The sequence below is a fragment of the Zeus faber genome, assembly GCF_960531495.2.
Source record: "Zeus faber genome assembly, chromosome: 14".
Lineage (NCBI taxonomy): Eukaryota > Metazoa > Chordata > Actinopteri > Zeiformes > Zeidae > Zeus > Zeus faber.
In genome coordinates, this window is record NC_137200.1 from 24,292,267 (window position 1) to 24,305,280 (window position 13,014).

Sequence of the window (13,014 nt, forward strand, 5' to 3'; positions counted from 1 at the left end):
CTATTATTATAATTACTATGATTATAATCGTACTTATTATTATTATTTATATTATTATTATTATTATTATTATTATTATTACTACTACTATTATTATTATTATTGTCGCTGTTATTGTTCCTATTTCTCTTCTTCTTTTTCTTCTTCTTCTTCTTCTTCTTATTATTATTATCATTATCATTATGTTAAATTTTGGATATGGTTATCACAATCCTATGATCATAGAATCTGTTTGCTGTTGATTTTTTACTTATTTGTTTTCGGTTGATCAATAAATAAAATCTTTACTCCAGTTGCCGAGACACTTGCTTCCGATGCTAAATCACAAGACCAAGAGAACGTGTTCAGTGGTTTAAAGTGTTTTTATCTGGCGTCATCTAGTGGCAACTTATAACAAATAATAAGAGCGATACGTTATTTTGAATTCTATAAATAAGTAAATGACTTACTTTCCTATTATGTATTCCTTTCTTTTGTATATTATTGTCAATAATAATATAGGAACACATTTATTAAGTTATTATTATTATTATTAATATTATTATTATTATTATTATTATTAACAATAATAATAATAATAATAATAATAATATTGATAGTAGTAATAATAATAATAATAATAATAATAATAATAATAATAATAATAATAATAATAAGAAGAAGAAGAAGAAGTTAACATTTTATTATAATTTATTGTAATAACTTATTATTATGATTATTATTAATAGTAGTAACAATAATATTAATAATAATAATCATAATAATAATAATAATAATAATAATAATAATAATAATAATAATAATAATAATAATAATAATAATAATAATAATAATAACATTATTATTATCATTATTATCATTATTATTATTATTATTATTATTATTATATTCTTTAAATGTGTTGTATTATTTATATTGTTATTGTTATTTATGTTATTGTTATATTGTTTTACCTTTTACATGCATTGAAATATTATTATTATTATTTATAATATTATTATTTATTAATATTATTAATAAATATTATTATTTTACTTACATTTTAGAAAAAAAAAAAGATAAATCCAAGAAAATGTGTACAAAGAAATTAACACGCGAAACAGTCAGTTTTACCCATAATAGTTATTACAATTTAAAAAAGACATATTCATAAAAATAAAATATAAATATAATATATATAATAATATAGAACATAATCATTATAAAATATAAAATATAATAATATAAATATAATATATATAATAAGAATAAGTAAATAACACGTCGTTTTCCGGTCAGGCGTTTCCGGAGCGAAGTGGAAGCGATCGCACAGTCACGTGACTCAACAACCGCCGGGGCCGCCGCTGCCGAGCTCCGTGGCGGCAGTTGTTGCCGTCGTTGTCGGGTCGTTGGGATGGCGAGTCCCGCCAGACTCTTCCACTGTGCGGCGGTGCTGGCCGCGTTGTGGTCCGCACCGCCCCCTGTCCGTGCCGGGATGCTGTTCCCCCGGGAGACCTCCTCCCGCGAGGTGAAGGAGCTGAACGGGCTGTGGAGCTTCAGGGCGGACCGCTCCCCCGGCCGGACGGAGGGCTTCCAGGAGGCCTGGTACAAGCGGCGCTTGGCGGAGGTACGAGCGGCTCCGCACGGCGCGAAGCTCCTCACCCGGTCGGAACCAGCCGGCAATAAAGGAGCTGTTTAGGAGCAAGTTGCTGCTGCAGGAGGATTAGACAATACTACTACTACTACTACTAATACTACTACTATGTTATGTACGAGTACTTATAGTTTTAAATGTTTATTCCATCCAAATAGTACTTTATGTCTAAGTACTTATAGTTGTAAAGGCTTATTCCACCCAAATACTATGTTATGTTCAAGGTCTTGTAGTTTTAAAGGCTTATTCCAACTAAATACAACCTCATTTACTAGTACTTAAAGTTGTAAAGGTTTATTCCACCAAATACTACTTTGTGTACAAGTTATTATAGTTTTAAGGGTTTATTCCACCCAAATACGACTTAATTACTAGTACTTATGGTTTTAGGTATAAGGTTATTGGGTTGTTGGGCGTTCTCGATTACAGGAACATGCTACTGTTCATATCCAGGGGTCCTCCTATAACAGAGCCACACTGCTCCATAAAGTTTTTTCAGATCCTGATAATTACATTGCATTTAGCAGACGCTTTTATCCAAAGCGACTTACAATTATTCAAACACCGACGGATGCAGCCATCAGGAGCAATTAGGGGTTAAGTGTCTTGCTCAAGGACACTACAGCATGCTAGCAGGAGGAGCCTGGGATCCAACCAGCAACCTTTAGATCACTAGACCACCAGCTCTACCAGCTCTACCTAAATCAGCAGTGCTCAGTGGCAACAAAAATAAAAAGATTTTTTTTTAAATAAAGTAATTTATATGGATCTTGTATCGAGTTTCCAATGTGTCTGAATATCAGCTGCAGATATTTGAAATGTACTGACCCGATGAGATCATCTTTAGAAAGTGAACTTTCCTCCCAGTCGGGTCCAGTGCTGGACATGCCGGTCCCCGCCAGCTACAACGACATCACGCAGGACCCCGCCCTCAGAGACTTCACGGGCTGGGTGTGGTACGAGCGGGAGGCCTGGCTCCCCCGCCGCTGGGTGGAGGATCCGGGCACCAGGGTGGTGCTCCGCGTGGGAAGCGCGCACTATTATTCTGTGGTGGTGAGTAAGATGCCCGTCGCCGCCCGCCACGGGGTCGGCCAGCGTTTCCGTTATCCGGTAATTACCATGTTTTTGACCCGGAAAATCTGTTGAAGTCCAACATTTAAATCTCTCCAGTCATAATGTCCGGTGAAAACAATTCCTTCCAAGCACAATTTGAATTAGTGCTGGTGGGTCAATTGGATAAAAAAAAATCAGGTCTGTTCATTTTTCGCGCTCGGCAAGTTGCAACGGGAAGCCAATCAGTTTGGACGATCCAAAGTTGACCTGTCAAACTCTAACCAATCACGCTGCACTTGTTACGTATTGTTCACGAACTGAAATTATTTGATTTCAAGTAGAAATATGCATATATTTATTTATTTTTAAAATGGCATTTACTGACGGGACTTATTTTATTTTCAATATTCAATAACAAATATTATACATCTACATGCCTTGATGATGTCATTCTCTATATAACATGCTTATCAGTTGTTTTTAAGCTCAACAAAGAGATCATATTTTACCGGAATCGCTCCCGTTTGTCAGGGAGATGGAAATCTTTCAGGACACGCGGACCGGCACCAATTTTTTTTGGCAGTGTTGGCGGATCCACGCAAACAGCGCGCCGCATTCTTTTTTCACGTCTGTTTCGGAGCGTTGCAGCCGGGTGACTCGCGTTGTCGTTGCAGTGGGTGAACGGGGCGAAGGTGGCGGAACACGACGGCGGCCATCTTCCCTTCGAGGCAGAGATCGGCGGCGTGATCCGCGAGGACCCGGCGGCAGCGCCGTGCAGGATCACCATCGCGGTGAACAACACGCTGACCCTGGAGACCCTCCCTCCAGGAACCATCCAGTACATGGATGACACTTCCAAGTAAGCGTCGTTGGTTTGTTTATTTGTGTATTGACCAAGTTATTGGAGCAAAATAGCAGAAGGAAGAGCCCTTACCTTGTCATTGCCCAACAGGTATCCCAAAGGCTATTTTGTTCAAAACACCAACTTTGACTTCTTCAACTACGCTGGAATACATCGTTCTGTTCTGATTTACACCACTCCCAAGACGCATGTGGATGACATCACTGTGAGGACAGACTTTGCGGATAGCGTCGGTAAATGACAACGTAGTGGATTACTCCACGTGTAAATGGGCAATAGACAACTTGTTTTGCTTTTACTCATTATGAAGTTAATGTTGATGGCACAGTGTAATGTCTATAGAACAACACACCATCTGCGTTTAGATTGGTTCGCTATAAGCCTCCATATCACTATCCCTTCAGACTGACACCGGGTACGAATCCCCGGGAAAAATTATGGATTTGCGGCAGGAAGTGCGTCACAGCAATCTCCCCCAGGTAGATCCCTTGAATATAAAAACCACTCATTGAAAGAAGATTAAGCTTCTTATTATTATTTTAATTGACGACTTACTATTTGTGAAACAATACGGTCGTAGACGTCGTCTCTCAACTCCAACTCTAATCGGACGGTAAAGAATGACAGCCCACGGGAAGAGGAAGTCTGTCCCGGATAACCGCCGGCTACACCGGAATCCCCCGAAATATCGGGCGCCGTCCCCATTGTGTCGTCGTTAAGACCGGTGTCCGCTGCGCCCTCAGGTGTGGTCAGCTACGACGTGTCGGTGCAGGGTGCGTCGGCGGCCGCCCTGAAGGTCACGCTGGTGGACGGGGCCGGACGCTGCGTGGCCTCCGCCGCCGAGCCCTCCGCAGCGCTCAAGGTGCCGGACGTCAACCTGTGGTGGCCCTACCTGATGCACGACAGGCCGGCGTACCTGTACTCACTGGAGGTAAGGCCGAATGGTGTTTCCGTGGTTACGCCGCCGGCGGAGAGAACACATCCAGAAGGCGACCAACAACTTCATGTGTTTTTCCGTTAATATCCAGAGTCAAGGTCAATGGTTTCCTCACATTAGCGTTAATCACTCACTGCAGCATGAATTCAAAATGGCAGTTCTAGGCATTTCTACGACGGATGGGCATTTTCTTTTTTTCTTTTTTTTTGGCGGTCAACAACTAACAAGAATTTTAGTCGACGAGCTGTGAGGTGATCAACATAGACCAAGACCGCAACCTCACGTGAAAACAGTTAACACAGTACATAAAAAATATAACTACAACAGGTGCTATTGAAGATGACTCTTTTATTTTTTACAAATAGACCAAGTGCCGAAGTGGGAGCCCAAGCTGCAGCCAGAGCAACACTGCGACACTTATTAGAGACCGGGTGGAAAAGTCTAATCATGCCTATCCCTCATTTCTACCACATGGATCTATTGTCTGCCCCATTCGTTCTCCGGTGCCGGTACAATGGTCCAGAATGGACGTGTTACCTGTTACTTGCTGGTTTTCAGTGACGTTCACCCCATCTGAACTTCTCGTGCAGTTGGAAGTCATTATATTTGGCTTTATTTATTTATTGATTGATTGATATATTTTGACTCCAACGTCCAGGTTCGGTTGACGTCCTCCGAGGGGGGAGCCGCATACGAGGATGTCTACATCCTGCCAGTGGGAATTCGCACCGTCAGGGTGACCAGCACCCAGTTCCTGATCAACAACAAGCCCTTCTACTTCCACGGAGTCAACAAACACGAGGACTCTGACGTAGGTTCCACGGGAAGGAGACGGAGGCCTTGGCAAAGCCGCCGCGGAGCCTCGGCCTTCATGCCTCTTAACCCTTCGACCGGTCTGTGTGCACATTTTAGATTGTTGATATCGTCTGTGTTTGAAGGGATATTATGAGAAAAGGAGCTAGAAAAGGATCTGACAAAGGTGTTTGTCAAAGCTACTTGATGGTGCCATGGTGGGGTTTGCTATTTCCACGTTAAGACGGCGGTGCTTCCGCCGGAAAGAGAATCAACAAACACATATAATGGTCACGCCTTTGTTTGGGCGGGTTTGTCGTCACCTCGTTCAAACGGTCAAAAATAAAAGGCAAGATGGGGGCGATGGGAGGTCAAGTGAAATGTGGAGCGACCACCAGGACAGCGGTCGGAGGTAACATGAAGGGGCCGGATGTGACGCGGCTCCGGTCGACCCACGGCTCCCTCCCCTCTCGTCCAGATTCGCGGCAAAGGCTTCGACTGGCCCCTGGTGGTGAAGGACTTCAACCTGCTCCGGTGGCTGGGGGCCAACTCGTTCCGCACCAGCCACTACCCGTACGCCGAGGAGATCCTGCAGATGTGCGACCGCTACGGCATCGTGGTGATCGACGAGTGTCCGGGCGTGGGCATCAAGGACATGTAGGTGTCATGACCTTGGACCTTCGGGTTACGCGCCTTAACTTATTGGCCAGCGACATTTTTTAATAGAAGCGGGACGATATAGATGGATAAATGGATAGATGGATACAGATTACTTACAGATTTACATACAGATTCACTTTTGTGACACTGACTACAAGTCAGTTATCAATACAAGGGAAGATCAATATATAAATGTATTGAAATTTAAATTTGTTTACACACGATATAAGCAGCTAAAGGTACAAAACTAGGCGACCTTACCCAGTGCCCCTTTATGGGTACAGACATAAGTACGTATGTATATACATACAGTATACACACACACACACACACACACATAGAGTGTGTGTGTGTGTGTCTGTGTATATGGCCAATGTGCTAACAATATATACATTTAAATTGATTTAAATGAACTTAAATTCACTTAAACTCGTATTTGTAAAATATGATGAAGATAAAACGCAATTTAATGGCCCAGAAAAGTGACCAGTTGAACCGCGTCTAACTTCATAGATATTCAGTGGACAAAGTGTTTTTTCACGTTTGTATGTCCACTACAAAACCCCCTGTGAAGTTGAGCCGAAACCCAGTCCCCAGGGTCTGAGAACAGACTGTGCTGTCCTCATCTAGTCGCAGCTTCGGCAACGCCTCGCTGGCCCACCACCTGGCCGTCATGGAGGAGCTGGTCACCCGGGACAAGAACCATCCCTCTGTGGTCATGTGGTCGGTCGCCAACGAGCCGGCGGCTGAGATGCCCCCTGCTGGCTTCTACTTCAAGTGAGTCATTATGTGCACACCTGCGTAGGTGCTGGAGGCAGGTGGGAACATTCCAGGTTCAGAGAGTAAAAGTCCTGTCGCGATTATTACTGTACGGACATTATCGATCATTTTTCTACATACGTGTTTGTTTGCGTACCAACATTTTAGCCGACAAGACGGCGGAATAAACAGCAGGGGTTTCCCTAATCATAGGACGTGGGCGCAGCGCATTTTAAGTGTTTTTTGTTATTTTTTCACGGCGCCGGTATCAAGTATCAACGTGGCAATACCTATACAGCACCTCGGCAACAGACAAATCCTCCAAAATCACGATCTCCTCCTTATCTTTTGGAGTTTTCACAGTGGCCACGATCATTTCAGTTTTATCAACGCTTGAATCTGCGGTGGACTGCGTTCAAGTCACGTGGGAATTTACAATCAAAACGACTTGATGCTTTCTGCTGTTCATACCATCAATCTGTTTTTTATAAACATAACGACTTATATTTTACCTTGTGGAGAAATATATTTTGAAAAAGGGTTTGAACAAAAGTACCATCGAACTATGTAACGTAGCCGAAATGTTGGACTATAAAAACACATTATGGAAAGAATTATGTGTCACAATTCACAAATACATGTTATGTAATAAATACAAATACAAAAAAGATCAATAAATACTACAATCTACAAATCTGTATTAAGACTTAAAGCAATCAGAGACAGAAATGTATTTCCAAATCCGCACATAAATACTGTATTACTTGGGTTGTGTAAACCATTTTACAAATGAATGTAACTGAGCCAAATGAACAGAAAAAAACTATGCTGAGACACGTTTTGTTTCTTTTCTGGTCGCGTTGCTTCTGTGCGTGGGCGGGGCTCACACACACACACACACACACACACACACACACACACACACAGGTGACACATGTTACTCGAGCCAGAGTTGTTTTGGTTGTGTGGTTTTATTGCAACTATTTGGGCCAATATATCGTCCAACAAAAGTAGTTATGGTGACAGGCCTACCTGCCGTGTTTTTGGCACCGATCAGCTGATCACTCACGGGTTGGACCTCCGGGTTGTCGCGAATTGGCAAATCCACACGGTCGACTCCAGATCCCGGGGTGGAGTCTTCCTCTCTGCACCCGCACTTCGCACGTCTGCTTTTCGGGGACACGCCGACCGTACTCACCGGTTAGCTGGGGCTTCGTTTTGGATGCGGGGTCATGGCATTACACCTCAGCTGACCTGGGGCCTCTGGGGCATTGGCACCCTTCCATCAAACTCTGAGCATAAAGGGCTGCGTACGTGCGCGAGTAGATTTGTATGCGTACACACACACACACACACACACACACACACACACACACACACACACACACACACACACACACACACACACACACATTAGTCTGAGCCTCTCACTGTCTCCGGTGCATGGAATGCAGTCAGAGCAGTAATGAACAATTCCACAACCGCAGCGGGCGGAGCTCAACGACAGCCGCGGGTTTCGTGGTCGACGGGCGGCGTTTCAAACGCTCCGTCCGCACCCGGCAGAACGCGGCGCCGCGTTCGGGAGGATCCAAGACGAGACGGTGTGTGCGCGGCCCCAAACCGAATCCAGTCCCACACTTTGAGAGGCGGAAAGACTCCCACTCAAACCTTTTTTTCCCACATCGGCATCTCTCGCATCATCTCAAGAACTAGGGTCAAACCGTCAGGTCTTTGCGTTTTTGTACGTTCTCCGCATTTGCCCACGTGTCGTGAACAAAATTATGAAGCTTAGCTGACAATCCCTTCGCTGGAGCGTCGAGAACCAGTTTCAGGTTGGCCGTTTCGTGTCCTCCGTGTCTCGTTCTCATCGCGCGCCGTCTTTTATGTGTTTACGTCTCGGGCCACAAGGACCTGAACCTCGACTACGATGAGTGACGGTTCGATGCCTTAAAATCCCAAAGATGCTCTTTCTGCCCCCAGGACCTTGATCGCCCGGACCAAAGCACTGGATCCCACTCGGCCCGTTACCTATATAACGGATAGCAACTACGCCAGAGACAGAGGGGTGAGTGTACGTCGCGTGTCAGAAGGTGGAACTCTCCCGCACCGCCTTTTTTACCGTTTCCGGAAGAAAAGAGCGGCTGCAAGTCGGCTCTCGCGGAACTCTGCTTCGACCTCTTCGTGCGGACGAACCTCGAAAGACCGGAAGCTTTTGGGAATGTTGTTGCACCGCCGTCACCCGTGCTTAGCGGTTGCATGCGAGCCCTGCCCCGGGGTAAATGTTCTCAAATTAAGTTGGAGGTTAAATGTGGCGATTTCGGGTTTTTTTTTCAGTGTAGGGATGCTAATTTAGAATATTTTTATGACCGATGGCCGACCCGCGTTAACCGATCATTATCCATTTTTCAACAATATTCAAATATTAGGAAGAAAAAAAACAAAAAATGGAATTACGATCTTTTTTTAATTGGACTTTACAAATTTTAATTATAAATAAGGGGAATCATAAATATCTTTTTATCGAGAACACAGCTCTCCGTGCGGTCGGAGAGACGTGGAGCCGTTCCTCTAAATGAAACAGTGTCAACATCCAAGTGTTTTTAGTCGTCCACACTGTTTTTAGTTGTTTTTTTTTTGGAGGAACGGGGACGCACTCGGAGGAACCCGTGCCCCGTTCCTCCGCGTGCACACCGGAGACGCCGCTTTGACCGCCTTAAGCTCGTTGCTGCAGTAGGTCAACGTCTCCGCCCTATTGGAACGGGCGAGACCGACCTGTAAACAGACGCAAGTCAACAGGAAGCTGCGGTTCTTCTGGATAAAAAACACGACAACGTTGACAATCTTCAACCTGTTTTCAATGAGTGGTTTTTATATTCAAGGGATCTACCTGCAATGGAAAACAGCAATATATATATATAGAAAATATTATATAAATATAAAAAAACAAACACTGTGTATATTCTGTGTATACGCTGTGTATATTCTGTGTATACACTGTGCATATTCTGTGTATATGCTGTGTCTACACTGTGTATATTCTGTGTATACGCTGTGTATATTTTGTGTATATGCTGTGTATATTCTGTGTATACAATGTGTATACAGTGTATAGACTGTGTAAATTCTGTGTATACGCTGTGTATATTTTGTGTATATGCTGTGTATACAATGTGTATACGCTGTGTATATTCTGTTTATACGCTGTGTATATTCTGTGTATACGCTGTGTATATGCTGTGTATACACTATGTATACTCTGTGTATATTCTGTGTATACGCTGTGTATATTCTGTGTATACGCTGCTTTACTTCTCATGTTGCTTCCTGTTTCAAGGCATCCTACGTCGACGTCCTCTGCGTGAACAGTTATTTCTCCTGGTACCACGACCCGGGTCACCTGGAGGTGATTCCCATTCAGCTCAACACCCAGTTCGACAACTGGTACGAAAAGTACCGGAAACCCATCATCCAGAGCGAATACGGAGCCGACGCCGTCCCAGGACTTCACAATGTGAGAACCGACACACACCGGCCATGCCCCGGCCACGCCCGCCTCCCGTCTCTAGCAGCTGAACGTATTCCTTCAGTAACTTCATGGGCTTTGCAGAAGCTGCCAAACGTCTGACGTTTATCTCTGGTTTTGAGTTGTGCGTGTCAGATCACTGCGCCCCGCCCGGCAAAACGGGTTTTTTAACGTCTGCTCTGATAACGACTCAGGACCCGCCCGCGATGTTCACCGAGGAGTACCAGAAGGTCGTCCTGCAGAGCTACCACCAGGTGTTCGACATGAAGAGGAAGGAGTACGTCGTCGGCGAGCTCATCTGGAACTTCGCCGACTTCATGACGACTCAAGGTAGCGACGGGAAATATCAGGATAACGACGATGCTTCTCTCGCTTCATCGCCCGACGCTTCCTTCGCTGCTTCAGTTTCGGTGGATTAAGAGACGTATGGGCCCGGCTCTAAGCAGGGACCTTGTCGGGATGATTGGTCCATTTGGCTTCTGTAGGGCCGCCCCTGGGAATAAAATAAACTTCATTCAGGAGCCAAATGAAGCTTAAAACCTAAAGGGCTGGACCCGTGTGTGAACCCTGGAGGGCTTTTAATTTGAAACAAATTTAAAGAAAAACAAATGTTCAGTCTCCTTGCTGGTTGTTCCGACATATTCAGAAGAATAATTACAGCGTTTGCCAGTGATTAGGGATTAACGCGCTTGTAGATTAAATTGAAACTTTAAAGGCTGTTTGGAAGTTATTGTGTTGGTCTTACTGATTCTGCGGCCGCAGGGGACGGGGATCGGGGGCGGGGGAGGCGCAGTGAGTAATCGAGGCCACGGCCCCGGGAAATGGGCCCCGACGAAGGACCGATGACGTACCCCACATTTCAGGGCAAATTATGTGACTGTCATTCAAATGTTTACATTAATTAAATAATAAGTGACAAATAAGTTGAACCGATGTAATAAACAGGCGGCTCCCTTTGAGCGTGAAAATGCGTAAATTGAATGTATATTCTAGAGGCTGGTTATTATGTTTTGTATTTATCTGTCGTAGCACAGTAACACTGTTAGTTATAACATTCTTTCTCAGCCCTGGAACCCAAACCATTTTCTGATGCCCCAAACACATATATTTAAATAACTAAATAACACTGTAAACGTGCGACGATTAGTCGACTAATGGCTTGAACTGACGACTAATAGTCGACTGGGAAAATGTTTAGTCGGGGCAGTGCTTTGTGACATCAGTCCAAGCCTCGTCTCTCGGAACTCATTCGCATCCGGCGACTTGCTCCCCGTGGACCGCAGAGTGGTTGCTACGCGTCGACAGACAACGCAGCCAACGCTGCGTTTAATCGAAACTCTGAAAACTGTAACTCGTGCTGCGGTTCACAAAACCCCGAAAGCTTTAGTCGGTCACAGGGGGCGTCTTCGCACCGCGGGAAGTTCTAAGAACCTTTGGAGGAACCGCCCCTTTCTTTTGTGTCCACACCGGCATGATCCTGGAGCGATCGTAATTGTTAAAACACCGTTCTCGAGGGACTTTTAAACTAAACGACACAAGGAACCTTCAGTGACAAAAGTGCATGATGTGCATGATGTGTTTTATGGAACCTCGGAAACCTGTAATACGTACTAAACTGGACCCTGTGTATTGCTGCCTGCAGCTATATTTATTATTATTATTATTATTATTATAATTATTCATATTATTGATCCTTTCAGGGGTGACCCGTGTGTTGGGGAACAAGAAGGGCATCTTCAGCCGCCAGCGGCAGCCCAAATCGGGAGCCTTCATCCTGAAGGAGAGGTACTGGCGCCTGGCAAATGAGACGGGCCGCCTGCCGCCCTGGACCAAGTTCCCCTGCCCGCTCTGAGGCCCCCCCCCCGCGCAACCACAACCCGTGCAATCAAGCACGCACACACGTTAGAACCGTGAGGCTGTAGAAAACAGAATTCGGACGTTCCAGCGATCTGGGACCTTTAACTTTTTATCCTGAAAAGAAGTTTGAAATAACGTTTTTAAACATTCGAAGCACCTGCGTTTTTTCGCTCAGGGCTTTCAAAACAAAGCCCCGACTCAGATTTAAGGATTTAAAAAAGGTTATATTGTTATTTTATGTTTATTTTTAAGATGGCCTGAATAAAGTGCAAATGACTGATGTCAGAACCATGAGGACCCATTAGAGCAGGGGTCTCAAACTCAAATGACCCGGGGGCCGCTGGCCGGGTTCTTCTTCTGAGGGGGCCCCACGTTGAAGTTCAAGGGACTACTGGCCTGTTTGTTTTGCTTATTTTGGGTTGTTTGTTTCCACCGTTACCTCGTTGCGCCTACATTGATGGCGGCGACGATCCGCTTCATATTGGTTTCCCTTTCAGTGGTCAGCGCTGACCCTCACCGCGCTGCAGGTTGTTTCCTGCCCCGTGACGGACGTAGTGCGTCCTTCTACTCAGGATGTGAAATCGTTTTGTCTTAACAAGAGTCAATATTTTTATATTCTTCGGTTTAACAGTAACAGAACAAACTGTAAAGATTAAAAATACAAACGTATCATTAGAAGGTTTGCATTGAGTATTTTTTTTTTTTGAGACGCATTTCTTTTTACAGGTTCATTTAAGCGATGTTCATCCGAAACGGAGTTCTTTACCGTTTCGCGGACGCCGTTGGGACCTACCGCCGGGTTGACCTTTTTGCAGCCACGCCCTTAATTTTCACCACCGGAAACGGCTTTGCGCGACCGTCATCACGTTAAGGGTTTAAATCTGGGCGTGGCCCTTCGGGAGGAAGGATTCACCGGCTCTTCACAAACTGCTTCTCAA

The 13,014-nt window shown here is 44.6% G+C and overlaps 1 protein-coding gene across 1 annotated transcript; it reads left to right on the forward strand.

Moving 5' to 3' along the window:
• The first annotated feature begins 1,328 nt into the window (after nucleotides 1-1,328).
• On the forward strand, nucleotides 1,329-12,771 carry gusb (glucuronidase, beta). Its single transcript, XM_080013741.1, has 12 exons — nucleotides 1,329-1,606; nucleotides 2,501-2,686; nucleotides 3,361-3,545; nucleotides 3,639-3,781; nucleotides 4,292-4,479; nucleotides 5,144-5,296; nucleotides 5,756-5,934; nucleotides 6,568-6,714; nucleotides 8,677-8,761; nucleotides 10,031-10,207; nucleotides 10,414-10,549; nucleotides 11,920-12,771. Exons 1-12 carry the CDS (start codon nucleotides 1,394-1,396, stop codon nucleotides 12,069-12,071), a joined length of 1,944 nt encoding a protein of 647 aa, XP_079869867.1. The 5' UTR covers nucleotides 1,329-1,393; the 3' UTR covers nucleotides 12,072-12,771.
• Nucleotides 12,772-13,014: the final 243 nt, after the last annotated feature.

What these genes read in the sequence shown, in the direction of transcription:
- gusb (XM_080013741.1), top strand. Translation starts at nt 1,394, where the DNA reads ATGGCGAGTCCCGCCAGACTCTTCCACTGTGCGGCGGTGCTGGCCGCG. An exon ending in CGTACCTGTACTCACTGGAG is followed by an intron (nt 4,480 to 5,143) that starts GTAAGGCCGAAT and finishes TCCAACGTCCAG; the next exon opens with GTTCGGTTGACGTCCTCCGA. An exon ending in ACTACGCCAGAGACAGAGGG is followed by an intron (nt 8,762 to 10,030) that starts GTGAGTGTACGT and finishes TCCTGTTTCAAG; the next exon opens with GCATCCTACGTCGACGTCCT.